The sequence below is a fragment of the Pteropus medius genome, unplaced genomic scaffold (assembly GCF_902729225.1).
Source record: "Pteropus medius unplaced genomic scaffold, Ma_sr-lr_union100, whole genome shotgun sequence".
Classification (NCBI taxonomy): Eukaryota; Metazoa; Chordata; class Mammalia; order Chiroptera; family Pteropodidae; genus Pteropus; species Pteropus medius.
The window spans coordinates 2172659-2190239 of record NW_024340699.1 but is presented as its reverse complement, the minus strand read 5'-3'; the positions used below and the strand labels follow the sequence as shown (position 1 = coordinate 2190239).

At 45.9% G+C, this 17581-nt stretch overlaps 1 protein-coding gene and 1 long non-coding RNA gene across 9 annotated transcripts in view; one reads left to right on the top strand and one right to left on the bottom strand.

Annotated features, from left to right (window-relative positions):
* Nucleotides 1-412: 412 nt before the first annotated feature.
* ADRA1B (adrenoceptor alpha 1B) overlaps nt 413-17581 on the bottom strand; it is an 84552-nt gene continuing 67383 nt past the window's right edge. For all 3 annotated transcript variants that reach the window (XM_039877021.1, XM_039877036.1, XM_039877028.1), the window contains one exon: nt 413-1064. In XM_039877021.1, coding sequence (XP_039732955.1) covers nt 460-1064 — 605 coding nt within the window. In that variant the 3' untranslated portion in view covers nt 413-459. The remainder of the gene's footprint in view (nt 1065-17581) is intronic.
* Nucleotides 5667-17508, top strand: LOC120614260 (uncharacterized). Of its 6 annotated transcripts, XR_005655919.1 has the most exons (7): nt 5676-6138; nt 7572-7664; nt 8832-9280; nt 13298-13530; nt 13609-13722; nt 14503-14757; nt 15891-17508. It is a non-coding gene; the product is annotated as an uncharacterized LOC120614260 (long non-coding RNA). The 6 variants fall into 6 exon arrangements; XR_005655917.1 differs by having other exon boundaries at nt 5667-6138; nt 13609-14757; XR_005655918.1 differs by having other exon boundaries at nt 5674-6138; nt 13298-13722.

Sequence of the window (17581 nt, the reverse complement as noted above, 5' to 3'; positions counted from 1 at the left end):
GAAATGACCATTTTAATGTCTGACTTTGTTTCCAACCCCGCCAAAGTGCCATCGTTCAGTGTAGTACAAGGAAGGGCTTGAGAGGTACGAAGTCACGAGACAAACAAGGCCCCCCGCTGCCTCACACACGCACACATGCAGACCACGCGTACACCGCACAGACACACGCACGTGTACCCACGGTTAAATACATGTACAGAGGGACGCGTTTATATATATATATGTACACAGAGAGAGAGAGACGTGATCCCGGCCGGCGTCTGGTCCCCCAGGCTCTTGGCATGCCCGGCCCCGCTCTCCGCGCTGTGCCTGGCACCCATGCCTCTGCCAGAAAAGCAGCTGCCCCTCTCCCCGCCCCTCCCCTTCCCCTCGGGCCTGGGTCTCCCCGGCGCCGCCCCTCCCCGCCCCCACCCCCCACGGTGAGGTCCTCCCCAGGGAAAGGAAGCTGTGCGCTGGGCCCTACAACGGCCCGGGCGCCAGGGGCATGTTGGTTTTGAAGCCCGGCTGCCCGTTGGCCACGTCGGCGGCGGCCTCGCAGCCCCCGTTGTTGGCACCCGCGTCGGTCCCGGGGCTCTCGGGTTCGGCCAGGAGCTTGAAGGTAAAGAGCGGGCCCGAGTCGTGGCGGCCGCGGCGGCCCGGGGGCTCCGGCAGGCTCAGGAGGGCGCCGGGCGCCTTCCACTCCGGGAAGGCGCACAGCTCGACGGGCGGCGGCGCGCCGCGGCCCAGGTAGCCGGGGCTCGGCGAGGCCGAGGGCAGGGTCCGCTGGCTGCCGCTCAGGCAGCTGCCGCTGTCGTCCAGCGAGTCCTTGCGCGACTGCGAGCGCTCCAGCGAGCCGCCGCGCGTCCACGGCCGGTAGGTGTAGGCGCAGCCGCCCAGGCGGCGGCGGCGGCGGCGGCGGCGGCGGCGGGCGCGGCACTGGCACCCGAGGATGCGCACGAAGGCGCGCTTGAACTCCTTGCTGGAGCACGGGTAGATGATGGGGTTGAGGCAGCTGTTGAAGTAGCCCAGCCAGAACACCACCTTGAACACGGCGTCGGGGGGCTTCAGGGTGGAGAACAGGGAGCCTGCAGGGGAGAGGGGTGGGGCGGGCGCGGGCAGAAAGACAGACAGCAGTTCGTGAGTAGGCGGGCCCTCTCGACCCTAAACGTTGCCCAAGGGCGGGATGCTGCCAGGCCTGGACCCTAGCCACTCCTCTGCCCGGAATGCTCGCAATTTCTGTCTCAAAATGAGTGAATCTTACGTCCACTTTCAGGGCCAACCTCTAGCTATCCTGCTCTAGCTAAAAAGCGTCTAAGCTCCCATATCTCTAGATTTCCTAAGGCAGCGCTTACCACTTTTGACTCAAACGATAATAGTAATCGCCCACAACTGCACACACCTTTCGGGTCAGAGACACTGTGCTGATGCTTTACCTGTATTATCTTATCCGTCACAAAATGCCATGAAGTAGACGCTGATTTATTTCCATAGCAAATATGAGATGTATTACAGTCCTAAGTGAGAAAGGTAAAACTTTAAAGGCAAAAGAAGACAAGGCGAAGGACGATCTTTTTGATCTAGGGGTAAAGGAAAATGACTTAACACTTCAAAAAGAACTACAAGACAAGGGTGGGTGAAGATATTTACAATACCTAAGGCAGTCAAGGGATTGATATTTAGATTATATAAGGACTCCTGAAAATCGACAAGAAAAAGATAAGATTCCCAGTAGAAAGGTGGGCAAAGAAAACTAACAGGCAATTTACAAAACCAGAAACCCGAGGGCTAATGAGCACATGACAAGATACTCAAAATTAGGCAAATGGACTAAAATGAAAACCATAATGAGATATAATTTATATCTGTTAGGCTGGCAAAAATTAGCAAGCTGGACAGAGCCAAGTGTAGGGAGGGCTGTAGGGACATGAGGAGCCTTTTGCACAGCTGGTGGGGGCACAGGCTGTGAAGATCTGGAGAAGTATACACACATACGTCCCAACCTAGCAATTCTGCTCCAGGGCATAGATTGCAAAGAATTTTCATGAAGGTCCATAAAGGGACATGGATGAGTATGCTCAAGGCAGTGTTGTTTGTGGTGACAAGGAGTCGAAGAAAACCTGGGTGTCTCTCACTGGAAATTACAGAACCATAGAGATGGGTAGATGCACAGCATAGAGATTATGCAGCACGTAAAGGCCCTGCATGACGAGTCCCTATAGCAATATGGAAAGGTCTTAAATACATTGTTCTTAGTGAAAAAGTAGGAAAGAATGAGATTTATAACATGGTACTATTTAAGCAATACTGAAAATCAACAAGAAAAAGATAAGCAATACATCAACCACACACATATTGCAAAACCACTTTCAGATTAAAAAATACATAATAACCACAAAATGGTTGCCTAAAGGTGGAGGCAGAGAGAAATGGGAATGGGGATTGAGAATAAAAGGAAATAAATCAATAAGAGAGAGGCCTGGTGATGAGGTGTTATGAATCAAGAAACATGCTTAACTCATTCCTCTGAGTTTGAGGTCCAAAAACATTTTATGGTAATATTAAAAACAATTTCCATTTTAAATGCAAGGCAAGTGAAACTTGGAAAAGTTAAGTGGCTTGCCTCAAAATGTAATTTTTTATGTTGAATATTCATATTTAAATATTTTTTAAAAATGGAATTATACTTTACAGAACATTTTGTAACTTCGAAGGACGTCCCTAACCGTGACACTCTGCCTATGGTACAGTAACTTTCGTATTCCTGTCTTATCTCCTCTACTAGACTGTGAGCTTCCCAGAGGCCTGGTCTTCAGGATCACCCATGAGTCCATTTGTTCAATGAAGAGCTTGCACCTCTAGAATACTGAGTGGGAGGGACCTTAACGATCACATAGTCCAAGCTCCTCGTTCTGCAGACAGAGACACCAAGACTCAGAGAGGGGCTGAAAATCTCACAAGTGGTGGCACAGATACCACAAGGATTCCTGTCTTTGATTTTGGATTGGACCGAGTCCCTCTCCTCTTGCTACCCGTAGCACCTCACCTTCTCGATTATTTGCGGTTTAGCCTGTTATCACGGGGAGCCTCCTACTTCTCTGCTTAGCAACCCAGGACGCTGGCTGAGGGGAGATGGCTGGGCTTCTGGTGCACGGCTAAACCAGAGAGGGCTTACACTTGGAAAGAGGGTTATTCATCCCAATGTAAGTGCTAACTAACTACACTGACCTCTTTTCTCAACTCAGGGGGAACTGTGGGAGTGGGCTATATTCTGGGTTAGCTCTAGGTGAGGCAGATGAGGGCGCACCTGTAGTCCGATTTGTGACAAGCCTCGTACCATTAGATTTTTGTCCCACCATCCCTGATATTTCTTTGGATTAAGACACTGTACCGAAGGCCCCAGCTGAAATGCAAGTATGGCGTATGAACATCTAGTATCCATGTTGGGGTGAGTTGTCTCTGTCCAGGGGGATGGCCTTGTTTCTGTTACTGAGTCTGAAGGGTATAGGAAACTGGTCTTGACAAAGTGGAAAACAGAGAATAAATTCCAGGGAGAAGTGTAGAGAGGGAGATAAAGCTTGGAAACCCTGTGCGTTACCCTGAGGAGCGCATGTATAGGTAGGCACATGAGGACATATAGAGGACATGTAGAGGACATGTAGAGCCTGGGATGGAGGCTAGAGATGCATAGATAGCGCGGCCAGAGTTAGGGAGGATCTAGAACAGGGGAGCATGCTTGCTGAAGACAAACTTGTAACTTTGCTTGCAAACCCTGTTGAAGATGATAGTAAAATAGGCAATAAATGGCTTAATGGGGATCTATCCTGAGGGACTGGCTCTTTTAAAAGATACACAATAACAATAATGCTAATAGCTAATACTCATTAGAATCATTTATATTGTGTGTATGCTCTGTACAGGTCCTGTGCTAAACTCTGAGCCCATTTAATTATCACAGTCATCCCTTGATGAAGGTATTATTGTTGGTCCCACTTTATGGATCAGAATACTACATATGATAGTGGTAGCTATTTACATTTTAAACTCATTCATTTGTTCATTCATTCATTCCAAAAATCCTGAGCTCCTGCTAAGTGCCAGGCGTGAGGCCAAGCTGTGGGGATACAGAGATGAACTGGGGTGTAGTCTGTGCCCCGTGCAATTGACAGGCTTGTGGGGAGGCAGGTGTGTTAACAGATCATTGCATCGGGACACACGTGGTGTTATGACAGAGCCATAAATGTCACTCTGTCCTTCTGTGCCCAAGTGGCATTTCTTTGTAGGTTCTTCACCTCCATCACACTGGTGGCACCTTGTCAAGGACAAAGACAGGCTGAATCTTTGCCTTTATTTTCTTACAAAGTACTCTCCGAGACCATGGCCCTGAGAAGTGTTCAGGTAAGGGGATGATGCTGGCTTTTCTCATGAGCATTTATTTATAGCCACATTTTGAGTTTGGGCTCCCTGAGCTGTTTATTCCTCTGAGAATAAGGTTATTTTTTTTTTCCCCTTGGCTGATTTAGGCAGTGTCCCCTGTGGCTTTGGCACAGGGTTTGGGATCACACAGACCTGGTTTTGAATCCCCTTTTTTGTGTGTATGTTGGCTGTTGGACCTCAGAAAAGTTATTTGGACCTTTCAGTTTCAATTTTTCTCATCCATAAAATGGGGACAATATCTGTTTCATAGGGTTATTTTGAATACATGAAAATATCTATGTAAAATTCTTGGCATAGGTTCTGGCACCTTGAAAATAAGAATAGAACTTGGCTATTTTCCAGACATACTCTATCTAGATCCTAGCCCAGTCATCGCCCGCCCCCAGAAACTCGGCTCCTATTAACCTCGCCCATCTCAGACTGACTTTTTTATCTTCTACCCCACACACCATACACAACCAGCTCTTATTCTCTTATTTTGTTTTCCTGTGAGCGCTGGTAAGCCATCCCCGGGCTGGCTGACTCCTTGTTCACCGCCCGGACAGTAAATTCCTTCTGTAGAAACCGCGTCTTCATTTCCTTTGTTTTCCTCTCCAGATTTGCATATTTTTATTACAAGAGTGACACATAATGGGAGCACAGGGGATTTTTAGGGCACTAAACCACTCTGTATGATACTATAAATGGTGGATACATGTCATTGTACATTTGTCCAAACCCATAAAATGTACAACAGCAGGAGTGCATCTTAATATAAACTATAGACTTTGGGTGACAATGATGTGTCAGTGTAAGTTCATGGATTGTAAAAAATGTTCCATTTTGGTGGGGGATGCTGGTAATGGGGGAGGCTGTGCAGGTGTGAGTGCAGGGGGATATGAGAAATCTCTGTACCTTCCTGTCAATTTGAGCGTGAACCCGCTCTAAAAAATAGTCTATTAAAAAAAAAAAACTAACTTAAAAAAGTGATACATACTGAATTAAAAAAATTATACATGGCAAAAAAATTTTTAAATATAGAGTGAAAATTCTTTTGTTATTCAAGTGGAGGGGTCATCCATATACTTTTCCCCAAATTGCTTTCTTTAATATATACATAACATTTCCCCATGTCAGGACACATGGTGCTATACCACCCCCCCCGCTCCTCCCCAGCTGCAGTACCTCGTACTGTCAAGATATCTAGTAGTTTACTTAACACTTTCCTGATGATATCCAAATAGGTGATTTCCAATTTGGTGTTGTTACAAATTGCAATAATGAAAAGCCTCATGCATTTAGCTTTTTACATGTTTGAGTATTTCTGCAGAATAAATTCCTACCTGAAGAATCACTGGGTCAGTTCCACATTCAAGTGCTGGCCACTAGCCAAACTGCCTTCTGCACTGGTGGGAGATGTTTACCCTCCCATCAGCTGTGTGTGAGTACCAGCTGCCTGCCGCCGAAACAACTTTGCATTAACTAAGCAAATAATTATGATTTCTGTAAATCACTGATTGGGCTGGAAATCTAATTCCAGGAAACCCGTGTGGGGGACTTATGTTCGGTAACTCAGCGTCTCATTTTGGGCACGTTGCTTTCCCTCTCTGGGTCTCGGCTTCCCTCCTGTAGGTGAGTGTTTTGGCCTGGGTCCTCTCCAGCTTTGGGATTCAGTCTGGTGAGTTGGGAGATGGAGGCCCTGCCATCCTGCTGGGCTGTGCCGGCTTCTCCATACCCACCGCAGAGGTCAGTGTGGGTCAGGGGTGGACTGCAGGGCGCCTGGGGTCCCCTGCGTGTTTTGGCCCCTTTCCTCCTCCCTCTCCCCCACAGCACAGTAGCTACTGGGATTAGGGGCACTCTCGGCCATGCTGGTGGGAGCCAAGAAGCCCTAGTTAATTAGGGGAGGTGCGCAGCCTCTCTGGCATGAAAGACGATCGGCGACAGGGGTCTTCCACCCTGGGCACCCAAACAGACCTTTGGGGGCCGTGACAGCTGCCAGGAGAGGGGAGCGAACATCAATAGGAAATGAGGGTTCCTGGAAGCCTGGGCTTTGCGGCACGGCCGCCAACTCACTGTGCGTGTCCTGAGCATGGCTCTACTTCTCTTGCTTGGGAAATAGTCTGACGTTTTAGAATCATGGATTGCCGGGGCCAGGAAACCTCCTTCCTTAATGGAAGCTCAGTGAAGGTGGGTGACCGGCTCAAGGTCACTCAGCTGGTGAACGGCAGAACAATTGTCATTTCTTTGATTCCATAAACATTGACTGAGGCAGTGGGGGTTAGTGGTTAAGGACCTGTTCAGATGTCACAGGTAGGTAGACCTGGGTTCAAATGCTGACCCTGGCTTCCTCGCTGTGTGGCCTTGGAGAAGCAACCTGAGCTGAGTGAGGCTCAGTTTCCTAGAAGCAGGGATGCCAATAGTTCTTTTCTGTGTGAATGAGATGAGCTTCAGCTTGGCCAGTGCCCGGCACGTTCAAAGCACTCAAGTGCAGCTATTCTGACTGCTTCAAATACTATTACCACTGCCAATGCTGCGGTTACTGCCAGAACGACTGCTACAAAGGCGAGGATGGTGGTGACGAGGGTGAGATCTGTATGGGCCAGGTGTCAGGACCCTCACCTCACTGCTCTTTTCAGTACAGGCCTAAAGATGGGCTCCAGCTGGTTCTTGAACCAGCTGGAATGGTATGTGACATTCATGCACTTTTTCAGGGGTAAAATCCATAGCTGTCATCATGGGCCTGAAGGGGTCAGCGACACTCAAACTGTTAAGCCTCACCCATCTCAAGTCTAGGGTTTCGTGAGCATCTGCCACTCTACCACAGCTTTTTAATGCCTTTCTTGAAATCCACCCACTTTCAGTATCTAAACTAAAAACATTTTAAGGAAGCTTTTCCTCACTATTTAAAAACCTGCATCATCTGCTATGTAAACAGAATGTCATGGTAGAGGAAAATAAGATGAAAACAAAATATTAGTACCTCTAGATCACTCCAGACAGAGGGCCTGAGGCCTACTCTTTTTCAAAAAGGGAGATTACCCAGGGTTGAAGAGGTTTGAAGACTCGCTGGCCCTAAACTGAGAGGAATTCCTCTTTGGGTTTCCTGTCTGAGTTTATTGGGTCCTTACTATATGTCAGCCAACTTTCTTATGTTTTATTTCATGTAATCCCTATACCAGCTCAGTGAGCAAGGTGGATTATCCCTACTGTAAAGAATGAAGAAGAAACAGAGGTACAGATGGAGGGTCACCCTTGCCCAAGGTCCTGCACAGGTAAGAGAGAGGATTTGAAATGAAATCTTTTGCTGTTAAGCCCAGCAGCCTCCTCCGTTAGCTCCTAATGTGCCTGTGGGCCCCCTGCTCGTATCCCCTCACTGTGGAGCAGAAAGGGGGTCCTTTTAATTCTTTAAATTATTCTTGTATCTATAGGTCCTGTAATAAGTACTGGATGAAGAAATGACCAATGGGTGGGGACGCTTGGAGACCAATGGGAGGCATGAGGACCTACTGCATCATTTATCTGGTCCATCCGGGGCTACGTGGTGTGTAACATCCCTCTGGACTCTGACATTCTTGGACTGTAGGATTATACATTTGATTTAACTTATTTCACAGCCAGCGTCAGACAAGCTGGTGACTTCAGAGGAGCCAACGGGTGGTAACACTGTTTTGATCAGCTTGTAAACAGAGTGGAACTCCTTTCCAACGTGGCTCTTAGGAGCATTTGGCTGTAGCTACAGCCGAGACAAGTCTCCTCAGCTGAAACAATTTGGCCCCCAAAAACCTCAAAAAATTTAAAACAGTTGTTGATTCTCTCAGCACCAGCTTTGTAAGGGAGGTTTCCTGGGATTTGGAAATTCCCTTTGAGCTTTTCCCATTTTTATTTGCCATTTAACCCTGGAATGAGATCATGAAATTGTCCAACAGATATAATATCTTTGGGGCTAAGAGACCCATGTTAAGTTTTAAAGCAAATACTGAAGACTAATATTCACTAGAGCCACCATTTACAATGAACTAGGAACCAGTTATAGGTACTATGTTTATAAGACTTCACTTATGCAATCCTTCCAGCAGCCCTGCTTCATTGTGTCTCATTTCACAGATGAGGAAACTTAGGTTTAAGAGATTAACAAAGTCACATATCTAGTAAGTGGCAGAGCTAGAATTAAAATGCAGCTTTGAAGTCTGGGTTCTTACTCATCATTTAATATTAAGAAAAACTTCAATTTTTTCCTTAAGCACCAGGCAATTTCTCCCTCAACTGGGAACAATCTCTCTCTTTGCTGAATCGTCAAAGCACTTTATCTGGACCTAAAACATGGCATTTATTACCGTCTACCTTGAATTACGGCTGCTTAGGGCTATGCCTTATGTCTCCTGGTCAGACTGTGAGCTTATAGAAAAGAGAGTTCATGTCCTATTCGTCTCTCTCCCCAGGGCCTAGCACAGTGCCTGACACATGACAGGCACTTGGCCAACATGTGCTACATGAATAACAATAGGAATAAAGTAATAAAACTGAGATACGTTGGCCTCTGGCTGCTCAAGGCGAGGTTCCTGGGGAAACCGCACGGACACCACCGGAGTACTTATTAGAAATGCGGAATCTCAGTGATCCAGTGACTCAGAATCTGCCGTTGACCAAGATCCCAAGGTGAGAAGCATGGCCTCAGCCCACATTTCAACTTTATTTTGAAAATCATTTTTATGGGTATCTTGGGATTCATGGACGAGCAAAGGCTGAGCTTGAGCTGAGAGCTACCTCATCGTGGGACTGACTCCCTTGCCGCAAACCCTCCAGTGGCTCTTTGTGGGACAAAGTTCAAACTGCTTAGGCTGGAATCTAACACCTGCTCAACTTGGCTGCAGTGGACGATTTTTCGCATGTGAGTTGGCTTTCTCTTTAGTCACGCTGTCCACTGCTGTGAGACACTTTCCTTCCCCTCCTGCTCACCACCCTTTCCAGGCCTGGCTCAGATTCCCACTTCTCATAGCCACAGTCCACGAGGTGCCTCCTCTGAAGTGAGACAGCAGGAGGAAGGAATGAGCTGGCGGCGAAGACCTGCCGAGGTCCAGGTGACCCCACACCTTACCTAATTTCGCCCTCACAATAGGCAGGAGGGAGGGATGGATTCTGTAATTTTCAATCCTTAATGTGCAGATGTGGAACTCGAGCCTCTCAATGTACAGAACTCACCCAATGTCACACAGCTATTAAACAGCAGAGTTGGGACTCAAACCCAAATCTGCCTGCTCCCAAAGCTGGCATAAGACAATATTGCCTCTGAACTCTTGGAACACTGCTGGACCAGGGAAAGGCTCGAATTGTTTACTTGCTATTTGCAATGCTGTCTTTACATATATTTTATCTGGCCTTTAAAACACAAGTATCTAGAAGTCAAGAATTTTGTGTCACTGTACTCTAGTGGTTCTTAACCTAAAAATACTGGTTGCACAAATAATTTAGCATCGTATAATTTCAGGGGCTCACAGACCCAATGAATCCCATCCATGGGTACCCATGAGGTGCACGCTCACCAGATTAAGGGGGCTCTGCTATTCTCTCCACAGATTTCTATCGTAAGTCCTGTGGGACTTACCTGTTTAGGAGTCTGTTTTCCTTGTTTACAAGCTCTTTGAGGCCAGGGTTGACCTTACTCGTTTTGGTTTCTCTAGCACCTAATGCAGACCTTGGCTTACAGTGAATGTGTAAAAATATTTGTTGAGCACATGACCTCCTCTTTATGTGCCTAGCCCAGTGTCAGGTTCTTAGCAGGTGCTACATAAATGGTTGTGGAGTGATCCCTTGCTTGTACTTTGCTTCCTTCCTCTTCTTTATTTATTTAAATGGTAACCACAGGCCAATGCCAGGTTCAGTTCCCATTTCCTTCCTGAAACCTTTCCTGATGGCTCCAAGCCCCTTCTCCTTTCTCATCAGAACAGAGTCCACAGCACGTGGCTTAACATGGAAGGTTGTTGCTAAGGGATGTGACGCTTGACTCCTTAGGCAGGCAGCATCAAAGCTCCTTAAAGATGGGCGCGTGTCCTCTATTCCTAGCACAGGGCTGAGCATATGGTCAGTGCCATCAATTACCCACTGATTAATTGAGCCATTCCATCTTCCAGAAGGGAAGCTACTTCTTGGCATAGGCCCAGAGTTGAGAGCAGACGAGATGAAGCTGTGTCCACAGCACGTAAGGGTCCATCTTTGGTGCCAAACTGAGTGTGTTACATGCTTTGGCCTTATTGGAAATAGCAATTCCCCTATAGAGCGCTTTTAGAAACTGAGCGTTTGTGGGACCTATGTGAAGGAAGTTACACCCCTTTATAAAGGAGAATAAAAGGAAGGCATGTACAAATGGAGAGACATAGCTTGCTTTAGTACAGGAAGTCTTCATCCGAGATAACTTTTGTTCTCCCCAAATTAATCTGTACATTCACAGCAACCTCATTAAAATACTAACAGGAGGTCTGTTTGTTTGTTTGTTTTTGGGGGGGAAACTTAAATGATCCAAAATTAAATATATGGAAGAACACAGAATATGAAAGAATAACCATGAAAAAATAGCCAGGTCAATTAAAATGAAAGAGAGGAGAGGTGCTGGGCATTTGGGCCGGCCCGCCCCACGGATATTAAAACTACCGTAAAATCACAGTAATCAAGAAAAATACTAGAGCGGGAAGTGAAAGAAAAGGCAGGTGGATCAATGAAATTATATAATCTATAAAGAGAACCATATATCCATGAGAATTTTACATGCCATTTCAACGTTTATGGGAAAAAAGATTTTTCTATAAGCAGTGTTGGGACAACAGGCTAGCCACGTAGAGGCAAAGCTGGAGCCCTATTTTAGTCTTACATCAAAATAAACCCAGAGAGATCCAAGATTTTAACTATAAAAATTACTAAAATATTAGAAGGTATAAGTAAGTATTTTTATAATTTTGAAATAGGATAGACCCTTTTAAACATAACAGAAGTTCAGATCTGTAATGACAAGTATTGATGTTTGCCTAGACATTTCTATAAGGTTGCAAACTTCGAAAATGAAGTTAAAAGAAGAATTGAGAGAAATATTTGTAATTCAGATGATAGTAAAAGGAATAATATTTCTAATAACGAAGCTCTGTTTCAAATTAAGAAGAGGAAACAACTCAATAGAAAACAAAGCAAATCACATGGATATCCAAATAAATACAATGGAAAGCCAATGAATTAATGAAAACAATAAAATTTCTTTAGAAAATAAATAATGCAAATTAAAGAGCGGCAAAATACAATAGGCTTATTGATTTGGAAGATATTTAAAAAATTGCTTGCGATATTAAAAAATAGAACTTGAGAATACCCAGATATTGGAATTAGAAGGTAGTATAAATGCTTGTTAACTTAAAGGGGGAAGAAATCATGACCGAAGCAAAGTGAGATGGGGGTGGGGCGGTCCTAGTTTTGCTAGGGAAAGGCCTGAGACTGAAGAGTTGAGAAGGAGCTGGCCAAGCAGAGAGGTTGCAGGGAAGGGCATTCCAGGCAGAGGGATCAGAATGTGCAAAGTCCTCCAGGCATGAAAGAGCTTGATATGTTCCCGGGAGTGTGGGAGTCAGAGGGGCCAGAGTGTAAGGGAGAGATGGGGAGAATGGCAAAAAAATAAATTGCTTATACTAAATTTGGCAAAGGTGTGGAAAAACAGACATATTCATATATTCTGGGCCAGGAGTGTAAATTTGGGGTGGAAAACTGGTGTTATATAATAAAATGAAAGTGTGCACAGCTTTTGATCTAAGTACTCTACATCCAGGAGCTTATCCAATGAAGTATTCTTAAAAGGGAGCACAGATAAGAATACAAGGGACTATAGCGATGTTGCCCCACCCATTTAGATGAGAAATAACCTAAATTTCAACATAGGGGATTATGAAATAAACCATGTAGCATTCATGCAATGAAAAACCATACATCTGTTTATGGTAAACTATTCTATATAGAATTCTGTCCATGACAGAATTAAGTAGAAAAAAGCAAATTTCAGGAGAGAATGCCTAATATGAGCTGATTTTTTTTTATAAAAAATGTGTATGTATGTGAGTGTGTATTAGTATGTTCATAGAAAAAAAAAGTCTAGGTGTATATACACCAAACTGTCCCTAGTGGTTATCTCTAGAGGATGGCTTTATGGCAAGATTTTCATTTTATATTTGAAATTCTTTTAGCAGTGAACGGTCATTACTTTTGAGGAGAGGGAGCGGGGAGAGAGAGAGAGAGAGACAGAGAGAGAGACAGAGAGAGAGAGAGAGAGAGAAACCAAAAGTACAAGTTGCAAATAACCAGTATGGGCTAGTAGCTGCCTGACCTTCAGTCTAGATCATCATTTCTGGGCCCCAGTTTCCTCATGGATAAAACAAGGGGGCTTTAGCTACCAGATTCTAAGCTTTGTATTTGCCCATTATAGTGGTGGAACAGAAATTAGGGAGAAGATACAAATGTACCTGCAGCCAGTGTCTTTGAGCCTAGACCTAGAACAAACATCCACGCATCACTCAGTCCTTCCTTCTGAGGTAGCAGATGAAACTGCTGGTTGGCTGAAAGGCCTGGTGTCTTTGGATAAAAGGCTCCACAAGAGAACAGGGACAGTTACTGGCCTTTGGGAGTCCATGCCTTTCATCCCTTCTCTCAGCAGCTGTCTGCTGACTTCTCTGCCTTCCTCTTTCTGACTCATCCCTCTGTTCTGTCTCCTGGCTGGTGGTCATCAGAACATTCCCCTACATCCAAACTGGTTGGCCAGGTTCAGGTTTGCCTGCAAGTCTTGGACAGCTCTGCGTCTCCTTTCTACTTGGCTGGCCTGATTGGGGACACACTCCTTCCTGAGGGGCCACGCCTGGGGTCATGCCTTCCTTGTCACCTGTAGGCCCCCGAGTTTTTCAACCACAGAATGAGAGATGCCAGCCTGCTGTCTCTAGAGAGTCTTGGCCTCTCACCAGAGCGCGCTCCCGCCTTCCTATACCCTGAGAGCCAGGCACACGGCTGGTGTTATGAATATGGTGTAATGACATGATTAGTCTTCGAGGCCACGCGCCACAAGCCACTTTCCAGGTTTTCGCAACGCGAGGCTTTCTCCTGCTTCGCAGTCCAGGTCCACAGGTAGGCCATAAAATGACCCTAAAATTGCTGCCCTTTGTCATTGCTCAAAGTCTCCTCACCCTCTAGGAAACCTTCCAGGTGGAAGTACCTGGAGGACAATTTACCGGTCAACTTGGAGATGGCCTGTGGGACAGAGAGCTGGCCGGGACAATGTGTTCATTATTACCAGGCTTCCCGCCCCTGGAAAGCTAGGTGAGATATCTTGAGTGTCCCCTTCCCGTAATCCTGGGAAGCCTTTCTGAGGAGTCGCTAGAGAGGGGCAGGGGGACCAATGCCATTCCTTCCTCTCCTGCTTCTTGGGTTCCAGTCCCTTGACAGTCTGCCTCTGCCTATGACACCTCAACGTAATGAGTCCACAGGAGGAAACTCGGGTTTGGAGCACCACTTAAGGCAGGGCCCCCAGTCCCATCTCCTCCCAGATTCCTCTCCTCCCAGATTGCTCCAATTCTTATACATTTTTTTTAAGGTGAGCATTTCTGTTCTCTCTCAGGTAGCTTTGGCATCAGCTTTGTTGTGGGCAGCAGGGAGGAGAGAGATGGGGGTGGTGATGAGGGCACGTGGGTTTCACCTTCCAACTTCAGCTCTCATTAAGATATTTTCCCAAAGAAAATCTAGATTTTCAGAAAACACAATTTTCTCCGCCTGTTTCCACGTGAATAAACGCTCCTTTCTCAGTTCAAGGGAGAGTTTTAGATCCTTGCTCACAGCAGGCGCCTGGAACTAGCTGAGAGCTTAACCCAGGAGATTAACCTCGACTCGGGGAGCAAGGAGGCCTCAATGATTATTTTATTTAGTCCCCAAAAACCTATGGGGTGAATACAATTATCATGCCCATTTTATGGATGAGAAAAACTATTGTATAGAGCCATTAAGGAAATTGCTCAAGATCACGTAGCGGTAGAGACAGGACTTGATTCCAGGCCTGACCCTAGAGTAATGATGTTTCTGTTTCCCTAATACTGATTCCCACAGACCGAAGACTTGTTATTTTCTGGAACACTTGTGTGCAGCTGCCTAGAAGTGAACCAGGAGGCGCTGGTTCCATGTAGGGATGGAGAGAACTGTGCGGGAGATGGCTGAGGAAGAAAGTGTTATTTGACTTTGCTACTCTCAGAGAACTTTCTTGCGAAAATGGCTCCATCGTCACGCATTTAGAGGAGACGGGAGCTGGAAGGGTAGGGAACAGCACCCGATCCCCTTGGAGGGTGAGGATGCAATGGCCATGGGGTGAGTGTGTTTCAGAAAGCCGGTAACTCAAGGTTATTTAGTTCTTGAGAGAGGAGGCCCGACTTCCTACACCGTGTCCTGATCACAAGGAAGGCAGAGAATGTACGCCGATTCTCACAACAGTTAGAAATAGAATCAATCTTTTCAGTGTTTTCAAAGAAAATACGGAAGATGGTAGTGATCTGTATTTCACAACAACAATCACAGCCGTCACCATCTATTGAGAGCTTATAGGTGGCAAGTGCTGTGCCTAACCCCTAACTAACATGCAGTCCCATTCAGCACCCAAAACGATTCTGTGTGGATGGCACAGTTACTGTCCCCATTTCACAGACATTGAAATTGAGGCTTAGAAGAGAAGTAATTGCTCAGAGTCACAGAGCTGTTAACTAGTAGAGTCTCATTACAACTCACGAGCTCCTGCTCTTCCATCTTCTGCCATTTTGACCTTGTGAGGCGGCCACCAAGAAACCGAGGACTAAAAGGACATTTTAAAAAGTGGAGCAGGTTCCACAGGGGACTGCAGGGTGCAGGGGGAAAAGAAGAGCCGGGCTTTGGTGTGAATATAGTTTTCAGATGACTCATCTTCCCAGCCAACTTCAGAAGGAACTGCAATTATTTAGAATTGAAAAGTCATCCTTCTGCCATCTCTGGGCCTCATGAAAGTAAGGCTGGGGCATGCAAGAGGGCAGCGGGTGGGGGGTGGGGAGAAGGAATGTTTAACTCAGAAATTCTTCCATCATCTGCAGAAGGGCAATGCCAAGAAGGATAGGGCAAAGGGTAAGTTTTCATAGGATGGAGAAAAACAAAGATCAAAAGATAGATTGAAGCCAGGCAATAAAAAGACGGGACAGCCCCCTTTCCTATCACCACTCCTCCCCACATTTCTGAAAAGGATGTGGTAGCCCTGTGCAAAATGAGGCCTTAAAGCTAAAGGAGGTCCTGGATGGGCGGCAAGACCAGGGGAACTCTGGTTCTGGCCGGAGGAGCTGCTGGCCTTCTTTGTGTGTGCCTCCTGGTGGTCTGGCAGCCCCAGCCTGTCCATCCAAATGGAGCTACATTCTCCACTGGGTCACCCCAGAGGGCAATTCAGTCCAGTGTGCTAATTCCTCTGTCCACCTTCTTCTTTGCAGGCTGGGACCAGGTGTTCCATCCCCAATTCTGAAAATGTCATTGAGCCTCGATGGATCATTACAAAAAATGGCCCCATTACCCCCAGCAGCATGTGCTTGTGCCAAGGAGGGATCCCAGAAAAATCTGCTTGGCATGGCGTCATTCACAGCAGACGGCCGGGCAAGGCCCTGGATCTTGTGCTCCCTTCCCCTGCTGTCCTAATCCAGGGCTTGTGACAGGAGGGGGCGGTAGACTTGGTGGAGGCCTGACTGATCTGGGACGAGCCTTTCCAAATCATAAAGGAGCAGGACACGAAGGGAGATAATGAGAAACACCAGCGTGTGAAGAAATGCCTTCGGCAGAAGGATCCCCGACTTGTTCTTTAGAGGCCACTAAAATGCACAAGTGGAGGCAGGCTGGTGCTGGCCGCACCATCTGCTCTGAGGTCTTGCTGGTTTGGTGGAGGGCAGCACGACCTCAGAAGCGCAGAGTCTTAACCTGGGTACCTTATCCACACATGGCAAATGTGCCATTATAGTGCCTGGGCATTTTATTCCAGCCTCCTCTGAGCTGGTTCCTTATACTGCAGGACTGTTAAAATAATAATCTGGTCAAATCAGCATTTCGTTGGGTTTCTTAGTCCTGTTTTCAGTTTTAGGTTCAATGTTCTTGATGTATCAATCTTCTAGCAATCACAGGAGTACTGAATGGTATCTGTGAACCCCTGAAAAATAAAGGATCATTTGATGTGCTTTTGTGCATTTTCTGTGCAGCGGCTTCATCGTTTCCATCAGATTCCTAAAGGGAGCCATGTACCAAAAAAAGGGCAAGAACCATTGATTGAAAGAAAATCAGTGTTTAGATCGGGAACTGGGTTGCATTCATGCTCTAAAGAGTATCAACAAGCTATCAGAAGTCTGGGCTTCATTTCTCTAAGGAACAATACAAATCAAGAGTGCTGCGTGTTGGTGATGATGTTAAGCGGACGGGCACGCGTGCCTTGACGGTGGGAGCATAAATTAGGGCATACGTTCTCGAGTAATATCACTTAGAGACCTTATACTAACATGCCTTTGGTTATCCTGAAATTACAATTCTAAGAATTTATCTTAGTGGTCAAGGCTGCTGACGCTGGAGGCATTATCTATGACACCACGAGCAAGTTACTTAACCTCCCTAGGTCGCAGTTTTCTCATCCGTAAAATGGAGGCATTCTTATTTATCCATAGGATTCTTGGGAGGGTTAAACTAGATAATACATATAAGACATTAAGCACAGTCCTCGAGACACAATAAATGTTAGTTACGATTTAGATATAAGGATTTTGTTGCCACATGACTTATCATAAGTAAAAATTGGAAACAACCCCAAATATCCAACGTAAGTGATTGGTTTAATAATCCATATAACTCGACCGTTAAAGATTAATTAGTATGATTGAAAAAATGTTCATACTATATCAAAAGATGAATAGCAGGTTACCAAAGAGTACGTACACCATACCATAGAAAAACGGCTGAATAAATATGCATTAAGTATTTCAGTGGTTATGTTCGAGAGATGGCATTTTGTTATTTTCTTTTTGTTTTTCTGTATCTTCTACGGTTTCTACAATGAGCACATATAACTTGCTACAATAAGACAAAACTAACCCAATAAAAGTTACTTTTGAAAAAAAGATGACTAATCTGAGTTGAGAAACTTCGCGGA